This window comes from Hesperophylax consimilis, chromosome 6 (genome assembly GCF_061612785.1).
Source record: "Hesperophylax consimilis isolate HC1 chromosome 6, BYU_Hcon_1.0, whole genome shotgun sequence".
Classification (NCBI taxonomy): Eukaryota; Metazoa; Arthropoda; class Insecta; order Trichoptera; family Limnephilidae; genus Hesperophylax; species Hesperophylax consimilis.
This window is the reverse complement of record NC_142841.1, coordinates 19,920,891-19,940,484: the sequence shown is the minus strand read 5'-3', so window position 1 is coordinate 19,940,484 and position 19,594 is coordinate 19,920,891. Positions and strand designations below refer to the sequence as shown.

The 19,594-nt window shown below is 36.9% G+C and overlaps 2 protein-coding genes across 2 annotated transcripts in view; one reads left to right on the top strand and one right to left on the bottom strand.

The window, feature by feature from the left end:
* The window catches only part of LOC149423042 (pre-mRNA-processing factor 17), a 31,446-nt gene extending 27,385 nt beyond the window's left edge, over positions 1-4,061 (top strand). Inside the window, exon 10 of the mRNA XM_089632825.1 lies at positions 3,702-4,061. Within this exon, the coding sequence (XP_089488951.1) occupies positions 3,702-3,879 (178 nt within the window). The 3' untranslated portion in view covers positions 3,880-4,061. The remainder of the gene's footprint in view (positions 1-3,701) is intronic.
* A 1,871-nt stretch (positions 4,062-5,932) lies between these two features.
* Alas (5-aminolevulinate synthase) lies at positions 5,933-7,818 on the bottom strand. The gene has a single exon (XM_089632824.1). The coding sequence runs from the start codon at positions 7,675-7,677 to the stop codon at positions 6,190-6,192; it is 1,488 nt and encodes a 495-aa protein (XP_089488950.1). The 5' UTR covers positions 7,678-7,818; the 3' UTR covers positions 5,933-6,189.
* Between the last annotated feature and the right edge of the window lie 11,776 nt (positions 7,819-19,594).

The window sequence follows — 19,594 nt, the reverse complement described above, 5'->3', positions numbered from 1 at the left end:
TTAAATGGCAGCTTACGTATTAATACTTTGCCCAGGTATACATAAAATACTAAAAAAATATTTCAAGTATTTAATTTGATATAATGAGGATAGTAATGTTGGGTACCACTAGTCTTGGCTGCAGGGGAGTTAAATAGTTATGAAGAATTTGTATACAGTGAAACCTCTATCTATAGTTTTAGAAGGGTCCTATTATAATAAATTATGAAAGCATGAAAACAATGGATGTGGGAATATAGAAACAAACTACACTCATACTTACATGGTAAACAGGTACACTTCTAGATAAGTATGTACCATAATTAGAAACCCCATATTCGATATAATCCATTTGATTAAATATAATTGTGTTGCTGCTCATCTCGACACAGTAATTCCCTAGTGAATAGTGAGTAGGGAGATGACCAGCGGAGGAAAAAATAAATAACCTGTGTATAAAATAATATAATTTTGAATATATTTTAATCTTACTTTTAATATGTAGTTTTTTATTTATATTTTCTTTAAAATACCCTTTTCAATCAGTTTGATCTTTATCTTTATTTATTATATGGTTTCTATAATATTTTTTTTATTATTATTTATTTTTGTTTTACCTAATATGTCCTTTTCCCTTATTTTATATTATTTGTTCTACAAAATATGATTTTGTTAGTTCTTGCATAATTCATGTGCGACTACCATAACACTGGCATGAGCCTAGTATGGTAATTGAGAAAATCTTTAAAATTGTAATTTTTTGAAATGTATAATTTTTTTATAAATTTTTGTTAATATTCTAAAATTTTGTTAATATTCTAAAATTTTGTTAATATTCTAAAAATTACAAGAAGAATGTGCTTAAATAAAAACGATTATTTCAGTGGGGTTTTTTTCCACTTTTTAATCTTGAAGATTTCGCAATTTTTTGACCGGACTGTTCATTTTTAAGGTTGAAACCCTAAAACCTAAAAAGTTAAAAGATATCTGCACCCTTTCGCCACTGCCTTTGAATGTCTGTCCCATGACAACTTATGTTAAGTAACTACAAAAACTGCGTGCTTTAAATGATTAATGTGGTAAAGCGATGCATAGAAGAAAGATCGATGCAATCTATTTTTGTAACTTTTTATATAATTAATTTGGAACTGAAAGAAATGAATAACACATACAAGAAAACGATTATCCGAGGAATGATGATCGAGATTTCACTGTAATAATGTCCGGCTGGTCAGCAAAGAGGGCAAATGTCCAGTTGTTGATGTATCCAATCTACAACCGGTTAAAACTAGTTATGTCGAGTTTTCGTATGCCACCATAACCTGTTTGTAAGTGGTCGATATTGTGTATAATGTTATGTATTTAATTCGCCATACAATATAATAATATCTTGCAAAACAAAGTGGTTAGTTTTTTCTGTTAATATTTTATCACCAACTTCTTATAGCATTATTTTTTATTCTGATTCAGAAATTAATGTCAAAATCTCAATCATGTGATTTAAAAATGCATAATATTGTACTAATAATATTTTATGACACTATTAATCAATTCATTGTTGAAAATGTAGGGAAGGTTAATATTCTACATGTTTCTTAACCATTAGAGGCCACTCAATATTATAATATCAGATTGCAAAATCCCTTTTTGGAATTTTTCAATAGTCATGGACGTTATTTTATTTCCTTATTTAAGGGAATTTAAAAAGAATATACCTTTTGTGTTAAATGTCAAAATAAATATACATTATTCTTTTGATACTTAGTGAATAATATTATAATTACAATTTACTTCAAGTACCTACTTTCTGTGAGTGTATCAAAACCAACAGAAATTCCAGAGCGGATTTGCTTCTCCACAAGTAATATGTCAAAATTTCCAAAAATATTTTGAAATGACCAGGGGGTGCATTAAAAAATCGTTAACTTTAAAGAGGAATTAATCATAATTATTTATCTTTAAGACACTTAGGACGGGTTGTTTCGGAGAATTTGAACAATTCATCAAATTTCAACGTTCATTTTCAAGTTCTGTGAAAGATTTTTTCAAGTTCTGTTTTTATTTCAGTTTTGTCAAGCAACTAGCCTACAATGATATAATAACAGAACTTGAATAAGTCTATCACAGAACCCGAAAATGAATGTTGAAATTTGATGAATTGTTCAAATTCTCCTAAACAACCCGTCCTTAGGACGAGTTGTTTCACAGAATTTGAAGAATTCATCAATTTTCAAAGTTCATTTTTAAGTTTGGTGAAGCTTTTATTCAAGTTCTGTTATTATTTAAGTTTTTTGAAGCAACTGGCTAATAATGATATAATAACAGAACTTGAATAGAACCTTCACAGCACTTGAAAATCAACATTTAAATTTGATGAAATGTTCAAATTCTCTGAAAAAACCAGCCCTTAGTAGCTCACCGCACTTGCCCCGATTTTATTATGCTTTGTACCTTAAAAAATGTACCTGGCATACTAAAATATTTTTTATTCGCTTGGTAAAGAAATAATTTATCTTAATATTTTTCAAGCTCATCGTTTCGTCACTTGCAAATATATTTATTTTATCTGTGAAAAAGCGCATCGCAAATTCCGTGTCAAATGTTATAATTCTGATTTTCAAAATTCATAGTACACCGTATTTATTTACAGAAAAAATTCATAATTATTTTCATCGTGAAGAACGCTTATTTAGCGGGCAAATATATTCAAACCACAAAATATTTTTGTATTTGGTACATAATTTTTTTTATAACGTCGGAGAAAAAAAAGCATTTCTCTAAAAATAAGGAGCTATCCTGGGGAGACTACATAGGACAGAAATGTACAATTTTTATAAAAACATATATTAACACATTATCTGGTAAAACAGTACAATTTACAAAAACATAATTTTGCAAAAATTAAGTACGTAAGTTATTACCCTGGCACACTAGGGTAGTATTAGGTCGCGGGAGCCTGGCATTCCAACTGTTTGCATAAATGTGTTAAGGTGATGCCATATGAAGTAATGCAAAATCATGTGTTTTTGGTTTGAAAATTTGGTCGCCTAGAAATGTTTCAGATGCTTTAATTAAATACTGCGAGTAGAATACATATTGGCCTTTGAAATAATTGAGTATTTTTTAGATAAGTCTTTTTATAAGTCCAGAAAAAAATAATGTAAAGACCTATAAAAACTGCTTTAAAGTTCAAAATCTCCTACTTGCGAACCCATTTTCGGTTATGATTTTATTGTATAATGTGGCAAATTAAGTTATTTATAAAATGATTGAAAAAAAATTAAATATTTATGCCTGAACATCCACAAAATAAAATAAAAGGCACTTTCTGGCCATGTTTTTTTCTTGCATAAATCAAAACAGGCGGATGGTGTTAAGCGCGAATTTAAACCTTATCGCCGTCTACGTAAGGTTTGTTATTGATAGCGGCTCAACTTAAAATATTACACGACGTAGTGCATCGCCTTAATAAATTGTAATAATAAAAAACCTGTTGTATTAAAAACTTGAACTCTCACAACAAGAACTGTTGGTTTTCTGCCAATTTTGGCAAGTGCACCAACGAGGGTGATTGCGCTCCTTGGCACAATAATGGTTAAGATTGAATCAAATTGAGATACATTGTCAATTATTTAAAATCCCACCTGTGTTATTTAATATTGTTAATCTCTAATTATTATTGTTAACAGTTTTTTAATATATTTTTTTTATTTTTTTCACAGTTATTTGGTGTCGGGAGACGCTGATGGGAAGTGCTACATCTGGGACTGGAAAACAACCAAACTGTACAAGAAATGGAAAGCTCATGATGGAGTGTGCATCTCCGTACTTTGGCATCCCCACGAGCCCAGTAAAGTACTCACGGCTGGCTGGGATGGGCTAATCAAGTATTGGGATTAAAACTCAACCAATCATGATTACTGTTCTTATTCTGTTACAATAATAACCACTTACTCCTGAACAGGGAATCTATTCAAATTCTTTGAGGTCAAGTTCTACATTTCGCATAAGTGAAAATAGATTAAATGAACATCTCAAGTGAAATAATTTTGATTACAATAAAAAAGGGAATTATTTTTAAACGTTTTTTATTATTTAACACAAACACTATCTCAAATTATACTCTTTTCTCCTAATTCATCAAATGTACCTAGAAAAAATTAAACATCTATTATATATGTGTCCGGAAACTCGGAGTAGGTACTTCCGAGAAACTTGTGAATAAATGTCACATTTAGAGTTGATTTTATGATGTTTTTTTGTGTACTTATTCTGTTTTCGAGCAAATCTAGCCTGCTGGAATTTTTTTGGTAAAATTTGAAAAAAAAATGATTGCTATGGGCTCTGCTGTTTAATGTCTTTTAAATGTGTCGAAGCGTAACCCTTTAATTCCTAAAAAAAAAATTAAATGCCAGATTGAAAAAAATAAGTTTTTTGGGTTTTCTATCTGATGTGGATTCACCAGTTTCACACTTATACTAGGAGTTTCCGGACACCATGTATATTATGTGTGATAAAAACATAGGCTTTCCTGGAATATCAATTCTCTTCGTTCTTTACCCTATTCTTGTGCTTTGTTTCATTTTGTGGGCATCTGAGATCTAAAATTGCACTTTGTCTTCTTGTCTTAATTGAGACAATACTGAACTCTATTTAAATATGTATTATTAGCTCGTCGATTATACTGGCTTTAACATGACATAAATGTCTTGGGACTTGGTTCATTTGTTAGTCCCACAACAATGTATGTGAATAAATGATTTTTTTTATGATAACCCTACAAGAGTTTCTTTCCAACTGTCCAAAGACAGTGGGACTATGGCATCTCCAATTTGGGAAAAGTTGTGGAGCTGAAAGAAGTGTGTAGGGGAAGGAGATGTAATGCGGGAAATTGGTAAGTACTTGGAAATGTAGATCTGGTCACCAAACACGGCCGAAATCATTTTAAGGCAGCGTAATTTGGACATAGTACTGCGCGATACTGAGAGTATTTACCACAAATTATATATTTTTTTTTATTCAGTATTTGAGGCAACTCCTGCAATATTTGAATTACCTAAAACTTTTCATATTGAAAAAAATTGTCTGCAAAAATATAAATAGATAGGATAGGATTTCTTAAATTCCATTAATTACATATTCTCGTCTTATGTTCCTAAAATCTAAAAATAAGTTTTATAGAATGCCATAAAAATCATTGTGTTGATTTTTAATTTATTTGTTTTAAAATATTTAATGTTTTCTTTCATAATATTTGAACTTTTTTCTTTTTGATATTTTATGTTCAGCATTAACTTTTTTCAGTTTGCATTGCCATTTCCATCATGTGCTTTAGAGCTTTGAAATGTCCATTTAGTTATTTATAAAATAAAACAATATTAAATGTCAAAAGTACCCAGCGAAGTCAGCTACTAAACCTAAATATTTTTTGTAAAAATAGCTTACTTTTAGCATTTCTTATACTTTCCAGGTATTTAATGGCCTATTTTGAAATTCAAATTGAACAAATACGTGCCTTACCTACGCACTTTATTCCTGTAGTAGAATAATATTAGAATGACTTTACATTTTTACTTATCAACAATGACTCAACAAAAAACATTGTGAATATAAAATTATAGTGCTTCTCAATAATTTCTTTTACAGCTCTGTTTACCATAAATTATTTTTAATTTCAGTTATTTGTTAAGAGTTTTATATTTATAAGCTAATCTTAAACGTAAACTTCACACAGGAGATTAATTTCAGTTATTTGTTAAGAGTTTTATATTTATAAGCTAATCTTAAACGTAAACTTCACACAGGAGAACCTGAAGAAAATAATTTCCCTCAGGGAATATGTCATCTTTGGGGATACTGTGTGGAGGGTCTTTTGTACAGGGTCAGCAGTTGTGTACTATCGATAAAACCAGCAATGCTTGAAATATGAAATGTTTTAATAAATAATAATTCGTTATATTATTCAGTAGACATTTATTTTCAACAGTTCACAGTTTGTTATATAATTATTATTATTTAATTTTTTGTCAATTTTTGTTGAGGCAACTTAACAACAGTTAAAAGTTTTTTTGCACAGATAATACGATAAATAATGTAACAACATTAAGTAATTATTGCACAGGTATAATATTTTTAGAGTTACAGATTTGCTTTGTAACTATTTAGTGAGATTGTAAAATAAAATAAATTCTATGTCATGTTTAGAACATATTATAATATGTTGGAATTCACCACAGTATTCAAGGGCAAGTTGAGATCCTTCCAAATGCTGAGCAAGTCTCGGATGAACTTGTCCATCATGTCCTGGGAGTGGTGGGGGGTAGGGGCGAGGCGCAGCTTCTCTGCCCCGCGAGGAACCGTCGGGTAGTTGATGGCCTGCACGTAATGGCCGTAATCCTTCAACATTATGTTTGATATTTTATTGGATATTTGAGGATTTCCAATTTTGATAGGAATGATGTGACTGGGGGTGGGTTCGACGGGGATGCCAACATTGGCCAGCTGGTCCTTCATGTAGCGAACATTCTTCTGGTGCAGCTCCCGCAGGCGCTGTCCCTCCGGCCCCGCCAGCAGTCGCACGGCCTCCAGGGCCGCTGCCAGCACGGGCGGGGGCAGGGACGTGGTGAAGATGAAGCCAGAAGCGTAAGAGCGTATCATGTCCACCAGCAGGGCGGAGCCCGCTATATATCCCCCCATGCTCCCGAAGGCCTTGCCCAGCGTACCTGAGATGATGTCCATATTGGGCAGCTCCCCGTCTCTCTCCCCCACCCCCGCTCCCCGGGGCCCATATAGCCCCACCGCATGCACCTCGTCCACAAACACCAGGGCGCCGTGCTCTCTGCAGATGCGGTTTAGCTCCTTGAGGGGACACACTCCTCCCGTCATGGAATGCACCGTTTCGAAGGCCACAATCTTAGGAGTGTCTATGGGCACTCGGCCCAGTAGTTCTGCCAGGTGAGCGGGGTCGTTGTGACGAAACACGTGCTTGGGGACCTGGCTGTTCCGTATCCCTTGGATCATAGAAGCGTGGTTGCCTTCGTCGGAGAATATATGGCATCCGGGGAGAGACTTGGCCAGGGTGAACAGTGTGGAGTCGTTGGCTACGTAGCACGATGTAAACAGTAGAGCGGCTTCTTTATTATGCAGCTCAGCCAACGTTTTCTCCAGAGCTTCGTGGTAAAGCGAATTTCCTGATATATTTCGTGTCCCCCCAGCTCCTGTTCCGTGTTTCTGCAGCGCTTCCTGGGCGGCGCCTTTCACCTGGGGATGGCTAGACATGCCTAGATAATCGTTGGAGCACCATACGGTGATGGGGCGTTCCCCCCAGGAGTACTCGAAAGCACTCGGAAACTCGCCTTCTGCGGCCAATCTGTTGACCTTCTTGAAAACCCTGTAAGAGTGATCATTCTTCTTCAACAGAATCTGATTACGAAAGAAGTTCTCGTAAGGGAACTTCTGAGGAGTCTTTCCCTCCTCGGGCAGCTCGGACAGCTGCTGAGCAGCGGAAACCCGCTGTACGGTGGAAGCGGCGCGATGATCGACGGGGCATTTCGAGGTCGGGGCGCTCCCTGGTTCCTTATTTAGGGTGCTAATCGATCTAGAAATAGCGGGACAATATTCACCATATTGTTTCAGCAGATTACCACCGTAATTCTTTACATAACTGGCACTTAACGATTTAATAAAAGGACACGGCATACTTTCGAATGTCCTCGTGATATTGAAAAATACTGGTTCGCGGTAAGCTGGCACGATGCGCGATCAATTATGCAAGTTTAGGAATGTATGCGAAGTATTTAAATGTAAAAGTGACACATGAACTGTCAAACGAAATGTAGTGGGGGGGGGGATTTTTTTTTTTACAGTCGGCGGATCTTAACTTTCTCTGTCGTAACCGCTAAAAGTAAAAGGAGGGGTTTGTTGTTTCAAACTCTTCACACCTTTCTAATGGGAGCAATTCTTCTTTAGGTAATTCTTGGCTTCTCTTGTACAAAATAAAAACAAATATTTGGACTATTCAAAATCGTAATCCCGTTCTCCACCTTTCAGGGTGACCAAGTACCCTATCATAAATATACCACTCTCTAGATCGATATCTTCCGGTTTTTTGTATCCAACAGAATTATACAGTACTTAACCACAGATATACAAGCAGTACCTACCGTGCGGAGCAGAGCAGTAGACAAGGTAGAGGAAACTCAAGGCCATTTAAAAAAAGATGCGACCATAGACAACATAATTGCTCTCAGCCTACTCTATTCATTCACTAGCCCAAAAAAACTATTATAAAAATAAAAATGTCCTTGAAGCAGAAAAATGTCGAAATGATTTCCAAGGGCAAGGTTCATCTGACTAAGAAAATAAACTTTTACAGTGCATTTCCGATGAAACTTGTTAATCTGAGAAGAAGAAACCCAAAATGACAAGAAATTTGCAAAAACACTGAAGAAAATTTCCAAAACATGATTGTCCGACAGTACGACGAAGAATTCCGACATTTTTCAGCCTCATGAACTCATGGTTACATATGTTTAAAAATCTTTAATTTCACCAAAACAATAAGATAATACAGGATAACACTAATCAATAACATGAATAAGTTTATCGATATAATAAATAACATTTATACGTTGTGGAGGAAGACATATGTCAAGTATGAAGCATTGTTCAAAAAACCGAACGAATAACCTAAAACTGTTAATTCACTTTAAACTTGAACTTACGTAGGTAGTTTGAATATAATATGTTTGTAACTCGCTAACACTATACTGGCTTATATTGTATTTTTATCACGAACAACTTTAACACGCAATATTTTCGACGGAAATGATAGTATTTCGGCAGAAAATGACAACCCGCGCGTATAAATAAACCACTCTCATTTTGTTTGAATGATTTGAAACTGTCAAACGGCAAAATTCCGTCATCTCTTTCTGTTACACGAGTCATTATGGTAGAGAGCGAGAGATCAAACCAATCCTTCTGTTCTCACCAATGAGATCTGAGCTTTTAGCCATATTATTCGTTTTCTATAAGAATTTTGAGGTGGGCGTGGCGGTTTCAAATGAGTTTCGAGGCCAAAGCTTAGTTAAATGCCCCTGTACCCTATAATATTAATAATACCTCTAACTTCTGACGTTTCCCATACATTCTAATCTTAGCGCCTCCTAGCGGTATGAATTATGCGCCTTGGTTTTCTCTTATTCATTTGGATTCGATGTGAAATTATATTCTTTATTTTACGTTAGTAAATTATACGAGTTGAAATTTTTTATTATTGAATTTGTGATTTTATATAAACATGTTAGGTCATTAACTATTCTACGTTCAGATAATTTTAATAAATTGAGTTGACATAGTAGATAATCATAGTTGACGTTGACACAATCCCTTGTAATGCCCATTCTGAAATTAATAAATCTTAAAGTGTCAGCTACACTACTCGCTTCGACGCTTCGACGAAGTCCTCGACGAAGTTAGCCGAAGTTCGAAGTGCGTGCCCACACACTCGTGCAACTTCGCGAGTAACTCAGTCCAACCAGTCAGTGATTGGTTTATTTATGCCGTGACGCTTCGAGTCCTTTGACTCGGGCGCATTTACCGACAACAATCGGAAGTCGGGCGAAGCGAAGCGAAGTTGCCCGAAGCGAAGCGAAGTTCGTGCCCACACTATCGTATTCGGTCAACTTCGATCAACTTCGCGAGTAGTGTAGCTGGGCTATAAGAATTTATTTTGAATTCTTTCTATCGTGAGAGAATGACTAGCGTAACTAGGTGCCCACCACACTGTCGAGTTGTGCTCAATTTGACTCCTAACCAATGACATTTACAAATTTTTATAGGTTTGAATATTTTTTAATTGGCTGCAAATTCTTATTACAAAACACAACATTTTCAAAGCTTTATTTGATGTAATTTCAATATGGTTTATAAAATTCAGTTTTTGATCAAAGTTTAGACCTCATTCACCTAACCTAACCTAACCAATGACATTTACAAATTTTTATAGGTTTAAAAATTTTTTAATTGGCTGCAAATTCTTATTACAAAACCCAACATTTTCAAAGCTTTATTTGATGTAATTTCAATATGGTTTATAAAATTCAGTTTTTGATCAAAGTTCAGACCTCATTCACCTCGGTTACAGCGGTTAGAACTACATCATTGATGGAGTAATCATAAATTATTGTTTTTTTTTTAGTATATGAAATCTCATAATTATACATTTGCTTATATTTATTTATTTATTTCATTTTATTAACGCCTAGAAGGCTTTTACATATACATGTTATGGGTTTTGTTGTTCAGTAGCATTATAAAATATTTTAATTACATAGCATAATAAATTGAGTATGAACTTACATAACAATGTGTAGGGTTATTGTTATGGTGTTATTATTTTATAAACATAAGCAAGCAAAGTTTATTGTACAAAGTACGTCGGTTGAATATTTTACAGAACATAGGTTAAACTAATACATAAACTTGAGAAAAATATAACAGATATAGGTAGGTAGTTAAGTAGATACAATTCAAGTATATAGTTACGGTGTTATTGGAATTTGGACAATGAGTTCGATAAGTTTATATAAATATAGTGTAGTTACAAGAGTACAATAATGTAAGTAGGTAATACACACAAGACAGGTAAGTTTGTTATTATTATTATAAAGATAAACATTACAGTTTGTTGTAAACCATCTTTGTAATCATCAATCTTTATTTTGCCCGATTGGGAATTTTACAAAACAAAGCTTAGTTAATGAAACAATAAAATATGCGTTTGAAAAAAAATTATGAATCTGTTACAAACATTCTAGTATACTGTATTTTAGTTTGTATACTGATTGATGATGATAAACATCAATTGAGCTATACTTATTACCGAGTATGTGAAGTCTTTGAATAGGTGAGTTTTGAAAATAATTGTTAGCAGATATGGGAACATTATATAGAGCGGTCTGTCGAGTGTCGCGCGTAGGTACACGGAGCGATATAAGACTCGTCAAATCAATGGCGTCCAGTCTGCCATTCGAAATTTTGAAAAGAGATACTAAGTCGCACACTGTGCGTCTCAATGATAAATCGGTTAAATTTAATAAGTTCATGAGGAAAGTGTAATTAAGATATTCGTTTGGGATTCCTAATTTATAATTAATAAATCGCAGAAATTTATGTTGCACTCTTTCAATTTTTAATTGGTGAATCTTATAAAATGGAGACCAGATTGTTGAGTTATACTCTAGATTACTTCTAACTAAACCAGTGAATAGCAGTTTGAAGGAATTTATTAATTTAAAATCTTTCGTTGTCCTTAATATAAAACCCAAACATTTCATGGCCTTGTTGGTTATTTCGTTTATATGAGGAACAAATGTTAGTTGCCTGTCAAAAATAATACCAAGATCCTTAATATTCTCAACTCTTTTTAGGAAAATGTTGTTGATGCTATATTGATGCGTAATGGGATTTTTGATTCGGGAAAAAGTTATCGTTTGACATTTATCAATATTGAGAAATAGTTCATTGTGGGTGCACCACTCTTGTAGCCTCACAAGATTAAATTGTAGTACGTAACAGTCATGAATATTTGTAATGGTTTTATAAATTTTGAGATCATCTGCAAATAAGAGAATCATGACTCCATCAAAAACCGTAGTTATATCATTGATAAACAATAAAAATAGTACTGGTCCTAAATGAGACCCCTGTGGGACGCCGGTAAAGACTTCGAACTGGTGTGAATAGTGTGAGTTGAGTTTAACACATATTTTTCTTTTATGCAGATAACTCTCAAACCATCTCAAAATATTCCCTGTTATTCCAAGGGCACTAAGTTTATGTATGAGAATTTTATGTGAGACTTTGTCGAATGCCTTACTAAAGTCAGTATACACTACGTCTGTTTGAAGACGCTTTTGCATTGTATTAAATAGGTATTCCTGATAGATCATCAAGTTTGTAAAAGTAGATCTTTTTGCCATGAAACCATGTTGACGATGTGAAATAACTTTGTTAATCTCAGGCGAGAGTTTAGAAAGCAGAGCAGATTCAAATAGTTTAGGGATTGACGATTGGATACATATAGGTCTATAGTTAGAGATATCTGATCTATTTCCTTTCTTAAAGATTGGAAATAGAAAACTGGTTTTCCATTTTTGTGGAAAGGTACCAATTTTTAGAGACAAGTTAAAAAGTTTAGTTAGAGGTAATGTTAAAACTGATAAGCATTTTGATAAGAAAATTGGAGGAATGTTATCGGGACCAGCCGATTTATTAATATCAAGGGATTTTAATTTAGTTCTAATATCGCTTTCTTTGAATATACATTGGCTAAAATCGATCTTGTTGTCATTGTTAGCTGTAGTTGTATCGAATAATGGAGAGTTGTTTGCAGTATCATAGACTTTGCTGAAAAATTCAGCAAACAGATTGACGACTTCTTGGGGGGTATCGGCCATTTTATTATATAAATACATGTTTGACGGAATACTAGAGTCATTATTATTGAGCATGTTCGCAAATTTATAAATATTCTGAGGATTAGCTGCTGCCAATTCTTCGCAGTTTTCGATACACCTTTTGTAACATAACTTGGACATATTTTTAGTTGTCTTTCTTAGTTCACAAAATTTTACATAATCTTTAGGATCACGTGACGATTTATAAACTTTATGGGCAATTTTTTTGTCTCTAATTATTTTGATAAGGTCGTTGCTAAACCATTTTGGGTAGTTGTGCACAGTGATTTTAGTGACGGGTACAAACAATTCAATTGCATTATTTAAAATTAAGTAAAATTTGTCTACCATTACATTTAGGTTTTCTTCAAAGTCAAGAAAGTTCCAGTCAGTAGACAATAGAAGATTTGTGATTTGCTTAAAATCAGCTTTGAAAAAGTTTAATTTTGTTGATGGAGATGGATTTTTTTCTATTTTTGAACTGTAGCATTCGATCGTTAAAGGAGGGTGATACTTGTCGATTGGGAGAATATCTTCAGCAGATGCGGATACTTTTACAGAAGAAGAATTGGAAAACACTAGATCGAGAAGACGAGCGTTAACATTGTAGACATAGTTTAACTGCCGGAGACTTAAAAAATTTGACATCTCGATTATATCATGGGAACCATGATTGATGTTGTCCGTGCATGAAGTTTTATTGTTTTCTGTGTCCCACGTTACATTAAGTAGATTGTAGTCTCCTGTTAATATCAAAGTGGCATCTGGAAATTTTCTTCGTATTGTTTCAGCTTCGAGGTAGTGGTCTTTGTATAATTGAGCATCAGAAGAAGGGGGTATATATAAGCAGCCAACAATAATTTTTTCCTTATTGGTAGACACCATGATGAATAGTTGTTCCAGATGAGTGTAGATGCATTTGAGTTTTCTTGAGTTGAATTTATTATTTACGGATATTAACACACCACCTCCTCTAGTTTTATTGCTATTGCTTCTATCTTGTCTGTACACTGTGTGTTCAAAGAAACCCAATTCCGTAGTATCAATGTTTTTGTTCAGCCATGTCTCAGTGAAAGCGTAAGAATCGTAATCCAGAGTAGGTAAGGTTGATTTCAGGTCCTGTAATTTTGTTCTTAGTCCACGTACGTTTTGATTTGTTGTAGATTGTTAGTTCTCTTGGCACCAAACAAAAAGTTTAAATAAGTTATTTGACAATGTTTTACAGTCATTAATATTTCATATAGTTTTGTATATTTTCATATCGCCCGCAAACATTGAAACTTCGACATCGTTGAAGATAGTGAGCACATCGTTAACAAATATCAAAAATAAAATTGGTCCCAAATGTGACCCTTGAGGGACACCGCTGCTAGCAATCAATTTATATGAAATAAGGAGCGTCGACCGTCTCGACCCTGGATAAGGCATCTGTGACGATGTTGTCTTTTCCTGCTACGTGGTGAATGTCGGTGGTAAACTGGCTGATGTAATCTAGGTGTCGGAATCGACTTGGAGAGCATTTGTCAGCCTTCTGCTAAAAACAAAAGTGATGGGTTTATGGTCAGTGAATATGGTGAACGTCCTGCCCTCTACCATGTGTCTGAAATGTTATACAGCGAGGTAGATTGCCAGGAGTTCTCTGTCGTAAGCGCCGTATTGAAGCCGTGCTGAATTTTTTAGAGAAGAAACCCAGCGGCTCCCAGTGGCCTGCGATGAGCTGCTAGAGAGCGGCGCCAACTGTGGTGACAGAAGCGTCACTATGATGGAGACTATGGATAGAGGAGCTTCGCACTTTGGGTGAGCTAGTAAAGTTGCCTGGACTAGGGCTTCCTTGCACTTATCAAAAGGCTATCACGGTCGCTGTTTTCCAGGATATTGGCTGTTTGACTTTCTGTCTTCCCACGAGGAAGTCGTTGAATGGGGCTTACGTCTCTGCGGCTTTGGAGAGGAACCTCCTGTAAAAGTTGAGAGCTCCCAGAAAGCGTCGGAGATCCTTCACAGTTTCTGGCCGGCTGTAGTTTCTTATAGCATCGACTTTTTCGCGCAGGGGTGTAGTGCCTTCACCAGACACCAGGTACCCTAAGAATTTAATCTCAGGCAAACCAAAATAAAATTTGACAGGGTTGATGACCATCCCATATTCCTGCAGGCGCTGGAACAAGGCTTTGAGGTGAGTCATGTGCACCCAGAGGCGGATTTGCAGTCTTGGCCGCCCTAGGCCCCAGACCATGTAGCCGCCCCTTTCTCAGTACCCATCATATTGACCAGGAGTATCCAAACGATTTCGGTCGAAAAATGGACAACGGACCACTTTTATTTTTCTGCGATTGATTTCGGTCCAAAAATGAACCACATTTCCTACCATTCGTAAAACATTTATTGTAATTATTTAAAACATTTTCTTGGCCAGCCGTTTATTTTAACACGGAGCTATTGCAAATTGCAATGCTTTATCTATTTTGACCATAGATGTCACCAATCCGAACTCCGTAGGCTACTTTAGAACAATACTAAAAATAAATAAAAATCCTTTGCCTCTTAATCCTATTCCTACGTTCCTCCACCCCCCCCCCCCCCCTTTTCACAGATTTTAACTAAAAATATATATTTTTTATTTTTTAATGAAAAATACCTTTATAACGTCACACTTTATTATTCACTATCATCAGTGGAAAGTTCATAATTGGCATAAATAACATCTTATTATTGTATTATTTTATAATCTATGATTTATTTATTTATTATAGCTTTTGTAAGGTGTTTAAGAGCGTGTTCACACAGAGCTACAATATGCGTGGGATGGCTTATTTCGGCATATCGCTCGCCGTACATTCCAAATTGGAAAGTATGGCGAGCGATATGCTGAAATACGCCATCCACGCATATTATAGCTCTGTGTGTGAACACGCTATTATGCATAACAATACCTAACGCGGTTCAGCCACTAGCGCAACTGAATGGATTGGAAATACGCGAGCGGGCGAGCGACGGAGCATGAGAGGTGTGGCGAGGGCGGCTGCGGGGCGTGGGGGCGCGCTGTGTGCTGTGTGTTAACACGCTCTTGCATATCGCTATTTCGTACGTAGAATATTTAGGTACTTAGGAAGTAATTTCTTGTTATCATCTGTGACTTTTTTGTCACGATTGGCCGCCCCTAATATCTGGCCGCCCTAGGCCCGGGCCTACATAGGCCTAAGGGCAAATCCGCCTCTGTGTGCACCTCTTTTGATGATGAGGCAATAAGGATGTCGTCCATGTAAGCATAGCAAAAGTCCAGTCCTCTGTGATAAAGCGATAAAGCGTTGGAATGTCTGAGCTGCATTACGGAGGCCGAAAGACATGACTGGAAACGCGAAGAGTCCAAATGGCGTGGATGTGGCCGTCTTCGGATTTTCGTCAGGAGCAACTGAAATCTGGTTGTAAGCCCTTACCAGATCTATGGTGGAGAATATATTGATGCCTCTCAGTGACTGGGTGTAGTCTTGTATGTGGCGTATGGGATAGCGGTCTGGAATTGTTCTGGCGACCTGACCGCGGTAATCACCGCAGGGATGCCATGCCATTGATCATCTTTCTTAGGTGTACGTTATTACACCATATGTAATGGCGATGCCCAACAGCTCTCTGAAGACCGGGCGATTCCTAGTCGGACCATGGTCTCAAACTCCTTCTTGGACCGTTTGAGCTTATCGGGAGCGAGGCGGCGGGGACGTTCAGCAACTGGAGGGCCCGGAGTAGTTTTGATGTGATGAAGGGTAGCATGGTGAACTTCATTCATGGCGCTGTCAGGGCTCGTGTGGTCAGGAAACTGTTGTAAAAGTTTGTGGTAGGGGGATGTCCCTGATGGAAGATATCTTGTTGCTGCTACCCTTGCCTGTGGTTGTCAGGTACATCACTTGATCCAGCAGCTCGAATTTCGCCAAGAAGTCCGCTCCAACTATGGGCTTGGAGACGTCAGCAATGACGAAGCTCCAAGTGAAATCACGTGGCAGACCTAGGTCCAGGTTGAGCGTCAGACTACCGTGAGTCGCGATGGTGCTGCCATTTGCGGCCGCCAGTTCGTAGGTCTGCTTGGATGGATGACCTTGGACTAAGCGCCATGGGAAAACACAGAGGTCCGCGCCGGTGTCCACAAGAAACTGGGTACGAGTTACTCGGTCGGTGACGAAAAGGCGACATACTTGAGCCGGGCTGCTGGTGCTGGTAGACATCAGTGTGAACCCGGGGCGTTTCCCTTCTCAAAGTTGGGTTTAATGCAGAAACGTGCCTTGGTACCGAACCTCCAGTGGTACCAGCACTTGCCTTAAGTTTGCCGACCCCTGGAATGGCTGCGCGAGCGATGGTTCCACCAAAGAGGACTGGTACTCCTGGATTGACGTTCTTGGGAAAGAAACGTCGTTATTTCCCGACGTAGGGTGGTCAGCTCTTATTGGAGTGGCAGCATCATCTTCTCCATTCTGTTAATCAGTCTTCGTATGTCCCATTAGAAACCTCGCTGACCCCTGGCCTGCCGGCGTAGTCATCAATGGCGTCAGCGAGATTCGCCACCTTGTCCAGCGGGGTGTCTTGTTGGGGAACGACCTGCATGCTCCGGGGAAGTCTGCCCATCCAAAGGGTCTTCAGCATCTCATCAGGCACGGCACTGCCCGCGAGGGTGCGTAGGTGACGAAGGAACTGGGAAGGTTTGCGGTCACCCCTCTCCTCATGCTCCAGGAGTCTCCTTGTTTTCTGCTCCTGGGTAGAGCTCAGACGTCTCGTAAGTTCCTTCTTCAGAAGGAAGTATGTTCCAACTTCAGGGGGTTTAACGATGATATCCTGATCGTACGCGGGATCCAGGATAAACCCAAATTTGGTCGCATCCACCGTTACTGCTGCCGCTTCAAAACTCCTGTCTACCATGGCAAACCACTTTGGGTCATTTGGACAGAAGGGCGGTATTCTCACCACTACGCAGTTTACATCCGGCGGCGTAACTGTTGATTTTGTAGAGTTCATACATTCTAAGTAACCCCGTAGTACGCGATAACACTTGAACAATTTCAGTTTGCGTCGTAGGTCTCTACTGTAGTTATCGTTCGTGTTCTTACATATTAATAAATTATGACTCAATTTGGTTGGAGAGGTTTATTATATTGCATCACAATTTTTTGAAAACACAAAAATAACGTTTTGCAAAAGGAAAGTTTCTAGATATAATTTCACGCGCGTCACGTAGGCAAATAACTCGGTCTCAGTGTCAAGGTTGCTGGTACTGTTCTGTCGAGTTCCTTCCTGCTGTCGCTTATATAGGTGAAAAACGTTCCCGAACATTCCATTTGCTGTAGTTACAGAATATTGCCAAACAAGCTTCTTGGCAAAGGCCGAAACTTCTAGTATGTTCTATAACGACCGTCCGACTTAAGTAGTGGCGTACCACTACAATACCAACGCAGACTTTTCTGTAGGTCTTTATAAGATATACAATTCCGTCGTACATTATTTTGATCACATAAATATTTCTTTACGACTTATTACAAAACATCAATTTTCTCGGATTTTTCTTCGGATCTACCGGATCTGCCCTGATGATGGATACTGCAACGCTGTCCGAAACGTCGGCTAAAGAAGGAGTTAGCGCAACACGGCATAACACCCCAAAAACAAACAACAAAAATCAATTTTCTCTACTTTTATAAAGATAATATGCATGTATTACATATATATAATACTTGCATATAAAATAAACCTTCAGTAAACCTTCGGGAAGAAATTTTCTAAATGATAATGAAAACGCTATACAAATTCGTTGCGTAGTTTAGAAGAACTATGCGCACAAACAGACAGACGCAGATAGCAACTATATTTTATAATATGTAGAGATCTCATCCCTCACCGCTGCCAAGTTTAACTTGCCCATACAGCATTGTTATAGGATAATGAACTCTAGATACGTATCTTTCTGTAGAGTCCATTATCACAAAGCATAATTGTGCTTATGGTTAAAAGTGACGTTTGTTGTAATCGACGTGTTCGTAGATAGCGTTAATTTAATCATTTTTATAAAATACTGTATTGGATTGCTCATCGGTACAATATTTTGTTTGAATGCCTTTAAATAAATTAACGCAATCTACGTGTTCGTAAAATACAGTATTGGATTGATCATCGGTACAATATTGTATTTGAATGCTCAAACATGTAGAGTCTATGGCAAAGATGAGAAAGACAATTTTTATTTTTAGCCAAGTGTACGCTTTTTGATACTTTTGAAAAGATTTTTTTTTTATTACTCGAAAAATTTGCGCTACAGTTGATTTTCTACGATATCGTCAATGTCAATATATGGTATTATTTTCTTTTCGAAACATTATATCGAATGCAATTTACTCGATTATACCCAGTCAGAGTGGAAAATATTCTCAGTACCACTTTGGTGTCAGACCACCACTCAGAATTGAAATGTTACTTGAAATGGCATTAGCCGCGTTTAGTGACCCGATCTGAATAGTTAGATACTTCCCTCTCCCCATTACCTATAGCCTCACAACATACCCCATATTGGGGATGCCATAGTATCACTGGCTCCAGGCGGATGGGATTAGTTGGGACTCCTGTGCGGTATTAACATTTGAAAAAATTAAACATTATAATTGATCGTTTCGAATACATTTCAATAGAAAAGTTTTGAATGAGTATTAGTGAAAAAAGTAATTAGACCGTTGAGCTAATCGATTATTTCGAAATGGATATCTCGATCTCGATTATGGCCATCACTTGGTGGTGACAACATGGTGGATGGTGGCCAATGGTGGGCAAGCAGTGTAGACTTGAGTCGTACTAGCTCGTCTTGATACTTGGAACCTAGTCCAAATACCTGTTCCCTAGTACATCGCACTTGTACTTACTTTTACAAGTAATGGTATGCTGAAAGAAATTGTTATTAATTAATTAGTTTGACAATTTTTATAGCGCCGCTTTTGTGAGATATCACCTAAGGGGCGCTTTACAGTTGCAGGTATTACAAAAAATATAAATATTACAAAAATAAAGTGAAGTTAAGGTTAGTAAAATGAAGAACAGGAACAGGTGACAAGAAGATAGAAGATGGAGACTCTGCAGCAAGTATCCTAGGTGGTGAAAAAACTGGACCAGCTGCTGCAGCAAGAGAGTGCACC

Coding starts and splice junctions, on each gene's coding strand:
- Alas (XM_089632824.1), bottom strand. CDS start 7,677: ATGCCGTGTCCTTTTATTAAATCGTTAAGTGCCAGTTATGTAAAGAAT.